This window comes from Entelurus aequoreus, linkage group LG25, assembly GCF_033978785.1.
Source record: "Entelurus aequoreus isolate RoL-2023_Sb linkage group LG25, RoL_Eaeq_v1.1, whole genome shotgun sequence".
Taxonomy (NCBI): domain Eukaryota; kingdom Metazoa; phylum Chordata; class Actinopteri; order Syngnathiformes; family Syngnathidae; genus Entelurus; species Entelurus aequoreus.
Window position 1 is genome coordinate 9,829,497 of NC_084755.1, and position 13,953 is coordinate 9,843,449.

General features: G+C 39.6%; 2 protein-coding genes across 7 annotated transcripts in view; one reads left to right on the plus strand and one right to left on the minus strand.

Moving 5' to 3' along the window:
• LOC133642681 (septin-9-like) overlaps positions 1-13,953 on the plus strand; it is a 175,751-nt gene that overhangs the window by 118,412 nt on the left and 43,386 nt on the right. The gene's annotated exons all lie outside the window — the stretch shown is intronic.
• Positions 33-10,320, minus strand: LOC133642682 (uncharacterized). Of its 2 annotated transcripts, none has more exons than XM_062037036.1 (2): positions 10,252-10,320; positions 33-2,060 (listed from the first exon to the last, which is right to left on the minus strand). In XM_062037036.1, the coding sequence occupies exons 1-2, from the start codon at positions 10,296-10,298 to the stop codon at positions 602-604; spliced, it is 1,506 nt and encodes a 501-aa protein (XP_061893020.1). In that variant the 5' UTR covers positions 10,299-10,320; the 3' UTR covers positions 33-601. The 2 variants fall into 2 exon arrangements, with proteins under 2 accessions (XP_061893020.1, XP_061893021.1); XM_062037037.1 differs by lacking the exon at positions 10,252-10,320 and adding an exon at positions 6,206-6,388.

A 13,953-nucleotide genomic window follows, 5' to 3' on the forward strand; every position in this document is an offset into this window, starting at 1 on the left:
CATAGACCAAAAGAGAAATATTCAAACTTATTTTATTTTATTACTTCGTTTTTGAACATCTCATGGTTAAGCCACCTGGTGGCAAGGTGAGGCACTGCCTCACTTGCCTCCCCTGACAGCACGGTCATGTATATGTTCAGTGGTCTCCTTGATCAAACTCAATTTTATTTACATATACACAAACAATTCATACATACAGGCACAAGAGTGATTATGAAGTAAGGGTGCTACACTCCAGCAATTTGATACTATGCTGACAAAAACAAAGTCTTTTCATCCAGTGCTTTTTGTTTTGTTTTTGTAAACCTTTGGATACTCAGTTTCTCGAACCAAGGAGTTAACATGAAAGTGATGATGTATTGTGCAGATATGTGTACAATAGAAATGTACAAACAAAAGCAATTTAACAATATTCATCTATGTGTCATTCTGAGGTTTACAGTGCAAGGGAAGTAATGTGGTTGCTCTCCCCCAGTTATATATGATTAACTGTCACATTTTATATAAAAAAAAAAAAGAAACAAATCCAGCAAGTAAAAGACATTCATTGTAGGATATTTACATTTAAAGTTGAATTGTTGATCATAGATGTGGGGTCTAATCACCTCCAGCTTGTGTGTGCCACAACCCTGTTATTACTAATAATGAATCGTGCTTGGACTCCTGGGGAAATGGCCATACCTGAGTGATACTCATAAACGTTGTGATAGGGGTCGAGCGGAGTAGACTTTTGGAATTTTGTGGCCCACTGCCACTTCCACCATCCATATTCCTCAGTGGCTTTATTGGCATCGGTGTAGAAGCCCACCCATGACTTGTCAAACTCTGACCTCCAGTCTCTAAATGCTTTGCCCACAAATAAGCGAGCGCAAGCCTTACCATCCTTAACAAATAGCTGCAGGCTTGCATTGTAGTCTTGTAGCCTGACTTTTTCTGGATTCCGAAACTCGCCGCCCCTGCAGATCTCCTCAGCCATGACTGTCCAGAAACAGTACTTTGTTCTTGTCTTGTGTAGCCGTGCCTGAAGACCAGTATTCAGGAGTACAGAGGTGTCCATATCGCCAGAGTTGCTTCCAATCTGCTTAGAAAACAGAGCTGTCTGGCCCTCATTGTCCTTAAACAGTACTAGCATTACACGTTGCTGTAGGCGGTCTTCAGAAACACCCTGCCAATGAATCTTAGCTTTTCCGTTTGTGCCAGTCGTCACCTCAAGTTGAATGTTTTCCTCATCAAAAAGCTCCCTTGGAACTTGACCGTCGGGGTGATCTTCGCTGCTGCTTGGAATGTTGACGACACAATGTCTGGACATTCTTTTTGCACCCCAGTTTATGTTGTTAGGGTAGTATTTTTCCTCAAGGATGATAAACAGCAGTAGTCCAAGGCAAGCAAGGTCACCCCATGTAATAATGAGGGACCTTATCTGTGAGTTGTTAATATGGCTTCCAAAGTCTTCTTTGAGCTTTCTCACAGAGTTACTAGTGCCTTCTTCCCCTGAAAACTCTCTGATTTGTCTCAGCAGGTTGGTAGTGATCTGATATGTGTGAGCGGGATCATAACGTGTCCCTTCATTTGAGTTGTCATAATGTTGCGTGATATAGACTTCATCTATTATCTCGCTGGCTTGACCTCTTGTGCTGTGCTCTCTCACTCGAAATATGATCCGGTCTCTGTTGCGTCCCACATACTGTCTCTCTGGATGGAGAACATAATCAGGAAGCTCGGACATGGCTTGTCCGTGGTAAAGATTGCCGACTGTGTAGTAACGGTATCTGATATTTCTCTGAGGCAGTGGGTTCAACATCCCCTCGTAGTTTCCATAGTGATGTGATCCGAATTCTTCTCGGTTTGGGTCAAAAGTCAGTTGTATGACATCATTATTATCAATGTCGATCTCGTTCGCAAACCAGTGAAGCAGTATGAGAGTGTGCTTCGGCACAGCTCGATCAAAGTCAACTTTTTTCAAGTCGTTAATGGAATCAAGCTTCTTAATGGCAGACACGAAAGCGAGGCAAAGTAGCAGCACAGTGCAGCGAAGAACACATCTTCCCGACATCTTCATCCTGTTTGGAGGTTTGAAAGGTTATTGCTTATATTAGTTAACCATGCTTACTGTATATCATACATGTACAGTCGTCGTCAAAAGTTTACATACACTTGTGAAGGACATAATGTCATGGCTGTCTTGAGTTTCCAATAATTTTAATAACTCTTGTTTTTGTGGCCAAACAGCTACATTTTTGTTTCGTCTGACATCTCATGGACAGATAAGACCTTCTGGAGGAAAGTTCTGTGGTCAGATGAAACAAAAATTTAGCTGTTTGGCCACAATACACCGCAATATGTTTGGAGGAGAAAAGGTGAGGCTTTTAATCCCAGGAACACCAAACCTACCGTCAAGCATGGTGGTGGTAGTATTATGCTCTGCTTTACAGAGAGTAACCGAGACAATGAACAGGGAGGATTACCTCCAAATTCTTCAGCCCGGAGGTTGGGTCTTGGGCGCAGTTGGGTGTTCCAACAGGACAATGACCCCAAACACACGCCAAAAGTGGTAAAGTAATGGCTAAATCAGGCTATAATTAAGAATGGCCTTCCCAAAGTCCTGACTTAAATGTGTGGACAATGCTGAAGAAACAAGACCATGTCAGAAAACCAACAAATTTAGCTGAACTGCAACAATTTTGTCAAGTGGAGTGGTCAAAAACTCAAGCAGAAGCTTGTGGATGGCTACCAAAAGCGCCTTATTGCAGTGAAACTTGCCAAGGGACATGTAACCAAATATTAACATTGCTGTATGTATACTTTTGACCCAGCAGATTTGCTCACATTTTCAGTAGACCCATAATAAATTCATAAAAGAACCAATTTTCGTGAAATATTTTTTGTGACGAACATGTGCTCCAATCACTCTATCACAAAAAATAAGAGTTGTAGAAATTATTAGAAACTCAAGACAGCCATGACATTATGTTCTTAACAAGTGTATGTAAACTTTTGACCACGACTGTATTTGTGCCAAGGATTACATGATGCATGACTATAGCCTTTTGATTTAGTACACTTAAAATATAATATACCTCTTAGCCCTCTAAAGTAGGGCTGCACTATTAATCACATTTTAATCGTGATCACCATTTTGGCAGCTACGATTAAACTAGGTGATCGTCGGCAATATTAACATTTAAAAAGCAGGCGTCGCTGCATATCAGAGAAAATAGTTTACAGTGAGCCAACCGTAGATCAGCTGGTCACCTGTCGCTCCCAAAAATATTGGGAAAAATACATTAATTATATTGGTGCCCTCCCCTCCCGCAAAGTGACCCACAGGATGCCAACAGGCACACATTTTAACACATTTTGTGGTGAAGAAGGAGCTGAGCCGGAAGGCAAAGCTCTCAATTTACCGGTCGATCTATGTTCCCATCCTCACCTATGGTCATGAGCTTTGGGTTATGACCGAAAGGACAAGATCACGGGTACAAGCGGCCGAAATTAGTTTCCTCCACCGGGTGGCGGGGCTCTCCCTTAGAGATAGAGTGAGAAGCTCTGCCATCCGGGGGGGAGCTCAAAGTAAAGCCACTGCTCCTCCACATGGAGAGGAGCCAGATGAGGTGGTTCGGGCATCTGGTCAGGGTGCCACCCGAACGCCTCACTAGGGAGGTGTTTAGGTCACGTCCGGTAGGAGGCCACGGGGAAGACCCAAGACACATTGGGAAGTCTATGTCTCCCGGCTGGCCTGGGGACGCCTCTGGATCCCCCGGGAGGAGCTGGACGAGGTGGCTGGGGAGAGGGAAGACTGGGCTTCCCTGCTTAGGCTGCTGCCCCCGCGACCCAACCTCGGATAAGCGGAAGAAGATGGATGGATGGATGGATGGACTTTTTGAGTTTTATTTTTCAATGATTTCTGCTGGCTGTGTGCCTCTGGATTTTTTCAATGAAAAAAATGGGCCTTGGCTCAGAAAAGGTTGAAAAACACCGCATTAGATGACAGTATTGCACGTTGAAGAGTGTCACGACATTGCTATATTCACGGCAGAAGAACTGCTTTACGGCAGACCAAAAAGACGTGACTGTTGCTCTTGTGTGTTGTTGCCGCGCTGGGAGGAAGTTTATGAAAACAGCCTCGATCAGTCTACATGGACAACCTCCCGCTTCTTCCCTGAACCCGGAAATGCTCCCCCTCGCAGATGAACCGATGCATACGCCAAACGTGTTGCACGGCAAAGCGGCGTTGATGTGCACAGCCAAACAAATCATCGAGTTGCGGCGCCAGGTTAAGCATTAACAATTACAGCCTTTTCATATAAAGCCATAAAGTAATGGAACGACCTCACAACAAACTTGAGAAGTCTAACAGATTACTCTTCATTCACAATTGAAGTTAAAAAGTGGCTTTGGAGCAATCAAAGCTGGTCACTAAGGTGGGCACCTTGTTTGACATGTGTATATTTATCCATGAGAGCTTTTTTGTTGTAAATTGTGAAGTGTGTCTGTTAAAATCATGGTTGTTTTTACAAATGATGACAGATGTGAACAAGAGCATGTATTGTCTTTGTGTGATGGTGTAAATGAGGTGTGGTTGTATTGTATATTAAGTATGTGTCCATGAAAGGGCATTTTATGACTTTTTTCTTAATACTTGTGTATGATTTTATTGTCATAATTTTATTGCATGATTTTTGTATCCCTTTAATTTAGGTAGCCAGGTACTGCAGATGGAAATTAGCTATTTAGCTATAATCTGGTACAGAACATATCTGTCTTTGATCTTAATGTTTCTGTGCATTGTCCCTTCAAATAAAGACTAAACTAAACTAACAACAGTTAGCTTCTTTTCTCAACCGCCATCGTTTGCCTGCGACGTAAAGTTTACACTTGCTCACAGCCTCGACGAACCATCCACCTCTCAAAGACATGCCAGAATAACGGATATAATAGCATTTTATTTGGCCAACGATGTGTCCTTTAGCACAGTGGTCCGGTCCGTGACGCAATTTCTACCGGGCCGCAGAGAAACATTAAATAATTTATAAACGACTGCATTTTCTCCGACTTAACTTTCGCCTGTCCCACTAGACACACCACCAATAAGCTTGTTTCGCATCATAATAATCCCCTCAATTCCCCCCCAAAACGGATGAACTCACTGGAATATAAAGACAATACAACATACATCCATAAACATGGATTACTGTATTTATCAGTACTGTAATCTATTTATTTATATCTGCACCTTATTGCGCTTTTATCCTGCAGTACAACGAGCCAATGCAACAAAATGTAGTTCTTATCTGTATTGTAAAGTTCAAATTTGAATGACAATAAAAGGAAGTCTAAGTCTCTGAGGGAACTCTCCTGAAGGAATCATTAAAGTACTATCTATCTATCTATCTATCTATCTATCTATCTATCTATCTATCTATCTATCTATCTATCTATCTATCTATCTATCTATCTATCTATCTATCTATCTATCTATCTATCTAAGTCTAAGTTTATAGATGTACAATAAAACTCCTCATAGGGGAATTTTCCATTTGTTATATTTGTTATGACTTTGTGACATGATACAATGCACATTAATGAACATATACAATATAAATGTGACCGATTGTAGCCAAAGGCTGATTTCCATCTGAAACTCATTGCAAAGAAACAAGCCCAGGGCTAATTCAGTGTTATAGTGAGTTGTATTTTTCATGCACTTATTTTTGCTGCATTTATCTGGCACAAGTGGAAACCCGGTCCCTGAAAATAATGCCTACATTAAACCGTTCCGTGGTGCAAAAAAGGTTTGGGACCACTGCTTTAGTAGTACAATATGTTCCGTGTAGTATGTGCCTTTTGTGTATAATCTTATTGTTTCACTTGTTTGTACTTTATGATCACACTTTGTGATGGCATATTTATTTTTGGTTAGCCCTTTTTAGATGAAAGCCAAGTTCACATACTGTTTAAAATAAAAAGTGCAATAAAAACATATTTTACGTAATTTCAATATTGAGTAATTTAATCTTGATTATTATTTTGGCCATAATCATGCAGTCCTTAAAGCCTTAAACACACTTTTAAACCAGCAAGTAACTAAATGTAGTGACATTAAACACTAAGCATCCTTGAAAAAGTCAACTATCTGTCAATAACAGTGAAGTCATACTCCTTTTTCTTAAACAGAAACAAGAACAAAACAATCGGTGGCACTTACCTCTACAGATCGGCTGCTGTTTACTATTCAGTCTGTATTTTGTTCTCTGGTCAGGTTTTATGCTACCTGGGTTACCATTTACTGAGAAATGAAACTGGAAAATCAGGCTCCTTTGGTAAAGTACTTTCACTTTTGCGAAAAGGGGAGCCAGCAGTATTACTTGTATCCATCCATATCTATATAGTGGGACTTGAAACAGCCAGTTTCGTTTTTTTATTACACAACTTGTACTTTGCACTGTTATAAGGAAACAAGAAAATCAGGAACATGAGCCACGATGACTTAGCCATGAAACGTCAACACTTCTTTAGCTCTGTTTGAGTAACATAAATACAAATATTGTAATTGTTTTGTTGAATTGGTGTTTTTGTGTTTAAAATCAGAATGGTTCACTAAACTGAACTAAAGCAGGCTTAGAATATGGGTTTTTATCAGGAACACCCATTGTTGTTTATCATTATTCAAATATACAGTATTACATAAGTAATAAATCATGATTGCAAAAGCCTTTTCCGTAGTGCATACAAAGCACAGGGGTCACAGTTTTTTCATTGCATTTCATTGTTATAATTCCCCAACCAACCAGCAGGAGATGCTGTTGCGTAGCTATTGGACCTCACAACACCTGTATTCTATTAAAGCAGTGCAGTGTGGTCAGTGCAGAACATTTGGAGACATTCTAATTTAGTTAGCAACTCACTGGGCTTCCTTAGCGTGAACATTTCTGATAAGAATGTGGGTGCCTAAGAGGGACACTACCAGTAATATAGTGTCTCTTTTGTCCATTTAATATACATCTTCTAAATGTAGTAAGTGTGTCCGTTTTCCCAAACAGTCGGACTTATACACAGAAATCATTAAAAAAATGACTCAACTTACTGTCAACTTACTGTCAGTTGACAGTAAAAAGTCGTTGTCGCAATTGTTGGATATGAATTTAAACCATAACCAACTCTACTTTGAGCTCTGGTCTCAAAGTAGGTCATGACCTGTCACATCACACCCTGACTTATTTTGAGTTTTTTGCTGTTTTCCTGTGTGTAGTGTTTTGGTTCTTGTCTTGCGCTCCTATTTTGGTGGCTTTTGCTCTTTTTTTGGTAATTTCCTGTAGCAGTTTCATGTCTTCCTTTGAGCGCTATTCGCCGCATCTACTTTGTTTTAGCAATCAACAATATATCAGTTGTTTTTATCCTTCTTTGTGGGGACATTGTTGATTGTCATGTCATGCTCGGATGTACATTGTGGACGCTGTCTTTGCGCCACAGTAAGTCTTTGCTGTCGTCCAGCATTCTGTTTTTGTTTACTTTGTAGCCAGTTTAGTTTTGTTCTGCATAGCCTTCCCTAAGCTTCAATGCCTTTTCTTAGGGCAGGGGTCGGCAACCCGCGGCTCTAGAGCCGCATGCGGCTCTTTAGCGCCGCCCTAGTGGCTCTCTGAAGCTTTTTCAAAAATTTATGAAAAATGGAAAAAGATGAGGGGGAAAAAAAAAGTTTTTGTTTTAATATGGTTTCTGTAGGAGGACAAACATGACACAAACCTCCCTAATTGTTATAAAGCACACTGTTTATATTAAACATGCTTCACTGATTCGAGTATTTGGCGAGCGCCGTTTTGTCCTACTAATTTTGGCGGTCCTTGAACTCACCGTAGTGTATAACTTTCTCCGACTTTTTAGGACGTGTTTTATGCCACTTCTTTTTCTGTCTCATTTTGTCCACCAAACCTTTAACGTTGTGCGTGAATACACAAAGGTGAGTTTTGTTGATGTTATTGACTTGTGTGGAGTGCTAATCGGGCATATTTGGTCACTGCATGACTTGCAAGCTAATCGATGCTAACATGCTATTTAGGCTAGCTATATGTACATATTGCATCATTATGCCTCATTTGTAGCTATATTTGAGCTCATTTAGTTTCCTTTAAGTCATCTCAATTCAATGTATATCTCATGACACACTATCTGTATGTAATATCTTCTAATTTGTTGCGGCTCCAGACAGATTTGTTTTTGTATTTTTGCTCCAATATGGCTCTTTCAACATTTTGGGTTGCCGACCCCTGTCTTAGGGGCACTCATCTTTTGTGTATTTTTGGTTTAAGTATTGATACATTTTTACCTGTACACTGCCTCCCGCTGTTTTCGACATCTACAAAGCAATTAGCTACCGGCTGCCACCTACTGATATGGAAGAGTATTACACGGTTACTCTGCCGAGCTCTAGACAGCACTGACACTCAACAACAACACATCATTTGCAGACTTTAATTACTGGTTTGCAAAAATATTTTTATCCCAAATAGGTGAAATTAGATCATCTCCCACGGCACACGAGACTGTATCTCACGGCACACTAGTGGTTGAAAAACACTGCCTTAATGTACACACACAGAAAACGTACGTCATTCTGTGAATGCTTTGGTTTTCTACACCAAAATTCATCTATTTAAACTTTTTCTCCAGATTTTGGCGCGTTTTACCTTCCACATTTTTCACCTGTTTCAAACTATTCCAACTTCAAACTTTTCAGCCTATTCGGGAATCGTGGGCTTTCCCTTGACTAATTCCCAGATTTCCCGGAATTCCAGGTTTTCCGGGACATTTTTCCCATTCAAAATGAATTGGCCATTTTTAAAACTTTCACCATTTCCACATATTTCAACCTTTTCAAACCATTTCACCTTCAACACATTCCACAATTCTGGAGATTCAAATTATCATTTTTCCAAGTTCAAAAAAATTCCAGGATTTTTCCAGAATTCCTTCTTTTCCAAAGCCCTATTTCCACACTTTTTTCTGGGGACTATTCCTTACACATTTCCGACGCATTTCAACCGTTCCACCGTCAAAACATTACTCTTAATCAGGACAAAAAAGAAAGTTGTTTTTTGAACTGGAAAAATTCCAGGTTTTCCTGAAATTCCAGGAATTCCTTAATACCATTTCTCAATTCAACATGTTACTACTTCAACATTTCTCAACCGATTTGGAAAAAATGTATCATCAACCATTTCAACTCATTCAGACCATTCAAGTTTTTTACCATTTTCAAAAAAATTCCTGCTTTTCCCAAAATTCCCCAATTTTTTTGAAATCCCCATTGAACTCAATGGGACATTCTTCAAAGTTCCACAATTCCCACATTTTTCATCTGATTCAAACTGTTCCAACTTCAAAATTTTCAGCCTGTTCAGGAATTGTGTGCTTTACTTCAACAATTCTAAAAAAAAATAAAAAAAATCCCGGATTACCCTTAATTCCTTTTTTTTTTTTTTTTTGCATTTTCCCCATTCAAAATAAATTGGCAATTTTTCAAACTTCCACAATTCCCACATTCTTCAACCCGTTCAAACCATTCCACCATATGTTAAACAATTCTAACATCAACCAATTCAGCTCATTCAGGACATTCATGCTCCTAATCATTTTCCAAAAAATCTTGCTTTTCCCAAAAGTCCCCAATTTCTAGGAAGTTCCCATTGAAATTAATGGGACATTTTTCCAAGTTGCACAATCCTCACATTTTTCAACTTATTCAAACCATTCTAGCATCAACACATTCCACTCATCCTGGACATTCAAACTAACACTTCTCAAGTTCCGAACCAAATTCCAGTTTTCCTGTAAATTCAAACTCTTCAACATTCAAACCATTTTGGCGTTTTAACGATGTCAACATTTAAACCATTAGCATTTCAGTTCAACATCAGCTCTTCACCATTCAAAGCATTCCAACATTCAAACTATTCTTACATTCATACTACATTCTGTCAGCATTTCACTTCATTCACACGCATTTCCTTCAGTAATTGCCTCTTCTAGTTGTCTCTTAATATCCTGCATAGTGCGCTTTTAGGATCCCCTGCAGACGGGCGCAGTGACAGCACTCATTTTTTTCTTCCTGTGGTCACCGCCCACATCTTTCACATAGGCAGCACAAAAGTATCTCAGATGCTACATTGTATCCCCCGCCTTCTTTTTTATTCCAATTCTTTATTATACCAAGCACTATGTAATGTCAGTGAAAGTGTAATATTAAGCACGCCTTACCTAAATTGTGTCCAGAATGTTTGTGTCTCATACTTGATGGAATCCATTCCCTTCACTCTTCATATCCCCCCCCAGATAAGACTCGCCCCAGTCACTGCTCTCAAACAAAGGAAGGCGTGAGTCATGTGTCTTTTATCCATCACGTGTCATCACGGGTCTAGAAGGACCTGTGATGACACCACCAGGGCCGTAACTAGGATTTGACAAATACCGAGGTCAAGAAATGGTGGTCTAAGAGAAGCTTTGGAAAGGCTGAAATCATGGGTATGCCAGCCCCATTTTAGTTAAAAAAAAGAGGACTGGGTCGGAACAAAGCGTCTTTCCGGGTCAAAGATGACTGTTTAAATATACCAACTTCTCAGTTTATGTCCACATCATTTTACTACCCAGGTTAGAGGCATGATACATATAATGTAGAATTAACTTTCCCAAGGTCCGAGGCGAGAAAACGGCTCACCAGCAATAATGGTACAGCAGCATAAGGAAGCTACCTCTCTCTGATCAATGCGCCGTTAAATGTAGGTCCTTAACATTAGCACTTATCATAACAACATTGCTAATACTTGGTTAATATTCAGGTCACAAAAATATAAATGGAATATTCTTGGCGCTTTTGGGATGGGTATTTACTGGGTTTTATGGTCGAAATAGGACGCAATGACGTAATGGCTCCTATTGGCTCAATTGTAAGCCAACTTTTATTTACGTTTATTTATGAGTTACACTACTGTTCAAAAGTTTGGGGTCACATTGAAACATCCTTATTTTTGAAGAAAAAGCACTGTACTTTTCAATGAAGATAACTTTAAACTAGTCTTAACTTTAAAGAAATACACTCTATACATTGCTAATGTGGTAAATGACTATTCTAGCTGCAAATGTCTGGTTTTTGGTGCAATATCTACATAGGTGTATAGAGGCCCATTTCCAGCAACTATCACTCCAGTGTTCTAATGGTACAATGTGTTTGCTCATTGGCTCAGAAGGCTAATTGATGATTAGAAAACCCTTGTGCAATCATGTTCACACATCTGAAAACAGTTTAGCTCGTTACAGAAGCTACAAAACTGACCTTCCTTTGAGCAGATTGAGTTTCTGGAGCATCACATTTGTGGGGTCAATTAAACGCTCAAAATGGCCAGAAAAAGAGAACTTTCATCTGAAACTCGACAGTCTATTCTTGTTCTTAGAAATGAAGGCTATTCCACAAAATTGTTTAGGTGACCCCAAACTTTTGAACGGTAGTGTAGAATGCATTAAAAAGACATGTGTTCTTGTCTCTCATAAGGATTGTGAATAATAGAGAAAATTCCCCAAAACAGTGCAGTTCCCTTTTAATTGGTTCCACAGCACAGCTTGTAACTCAAAACCCGTGTATCTCAAACCAAGCCTGCCCATTGATATAAATTGAATTAAAGTTATTCTTTGCTTGGCCCTCCCAAAACTGTACAATTTTAACTTATGACACGCCTTACGAAAAGAAAAACTAACTTTTAGATGACAAAATAAAATAATGAATAATAAAAACAATACAATAACATGTGCTACAAACAACTATGGTAGTTTTTTATTTAATTTTTTTTACATATCCTGTCCAACCACTCAAGTAAATCATATTTTTGATGTACAGTGGTGATTAAAAGTTTACATACACTTGTAAAGAACATAATGTCATGGCTGTCTTGAGTGTCCAATAATTTCTACAACTCTTATTTTTTTGTGATATAGTGATTGGAGCACATACTTGTTGGTCACATTCATGAAGTTTGGTTCTTTAATGAATTTATTATGGGTCTACTGAAAATGTGAGCAAATCTGCTGGGTCAAAAGTATACATACAGCAATGTTAATATTTGCTTACATGTCCCTTGGCAAGTTTCACTGTAATAAGGCGCTTTTGGTAGCCATCCACAAGCTTCTGCTTGAATTTTTGACCACTCCTCTTGACAAAATTGCTGCAGTTCAGCTAAAGTTCTTGGTTTTCTGACATGGACTTGTTTCTTCAGCATTGTCCACACGTTTAAGTCAGGACTTTGGGAAGGCCATTCTAAAACCCTAATTCTAGCCTGATTTAACCATTCATTCCTTTACCACTTTTGACGTGTGTTTGGTGTCATTGTCCTGTTGGAACACCCAACTGTGCCCAAGACCCAACCTCCGGACTGAAGAATTTGGAGGTAATCCTCCTTTTTCATTGTCCCATTTCCTCTCTGTAAAGCACCAGTTCCAATGGCAGCAAAACAGGCCCAGAACATAATAGTACTACCACCATGCTTGACGGTAGGAATGGTGTTCCTGGGATTAAAGGCCTCACCTTTTCTCCTCCAAACATATTGCTGGGTATTGTGGCTAAACAGCTCCATTTTTGTTTCATCCGACCACAGAACTTTCCTCCAGAAGATCTTATCTTCGTCCATGTGATGTCAGACGAAACAAAAATTGAGCTGTTTGGTCACAATGCCCAGCAATATGTTTGGAGGAGAAAATTTCCCAGAAACACCAGGTCTACCGTCAAGCACGGTGGTGGTAGTATTATGCTCTGGGCCTGTTTTGCTGCCAATGGAACTGGTGCTTTACAAGAAAGTAAATGGGACAATGAAAAAGGAGGATTACCTCCAAATTCCTCATTTCTTCAACTTTTTTTTCAATTTTAATCAATGATGCTTTAATTTCAAGGCTCCGTTTAGTTTCTTCCTCTCGCTCCCGGTCAGACTCTGGCTCGGATATGTACGATTGACTGCTAAAATCCACCGATGTTACCATTTCTAATTAAAAATAGAATTTAACTTTCGTGTGATATTTTTGGTGCCTTGTGAGAAACGTATTGTACTCAAACACTACAAAAATGGCTAACGGCACCGGAATGCAGTCTCAGTCAACGTGAGGAAGCAAGGTGTAGAGATCGCCCCCCAAAACAGCTTGTTTTCCAGAGACTCTCAGAAAGGGGGTTGAAGAACGGTCTGTAAATCAACATTTTGATTAAAGGCCTACTGAAATGTTTTTTTTTTATTTAAACGGGAATAGCAGATCCATTCTATGTGTCATACTTGATCATTTCGCAATATTGCCATATTTTTGCTGAAAGGATTTAGTAGAGAAAATTGACGATAAAGTTCGCAACTTTTGCTCGCTGATAAAAAAGCCTTGCCTGTACCGGAAGTAGCGTGACGTCACAGGAGGTAATATTCCTCACAATTTTCCTTTGTTTACAATGGAGCGAGAGAGATTCGGACCGATAAAGCGACGATTACCCCATTAATTTGAGCGAGGATGAAAGATTCGTAGATGAGGAACGTTACAGTGAAGCACTGGAGAGGCAGTGATGGACGTATCTTTTTTCGCTCTGACCGTAACTTAGGTACAAGCTGGCTCATTGGATTCCACACTCTCCTTTTTCTATTGTGGTACACGAATTTGTATTTTAAACCACCACGGATATTATATCCTCTTGAAAATGAGAGCCGAGCACGCGAAATGGACATTCACAGTGACTTTTATTTCCACGACAATACATCAGTGACACACTTAGCTACTGAGCTAACGTGATAGCATCGTGCTCAAATGAAGATAGAAACTAAATAAATAAATCCCTGACTGGAAGGATAGACAGAAGATCAACAATACTATTAAACCATGTACATGTAACTACACGGTTAAAAATTCTCAGCCTGGTAAGGCTTAACAATGCTGTTGCTAACGACG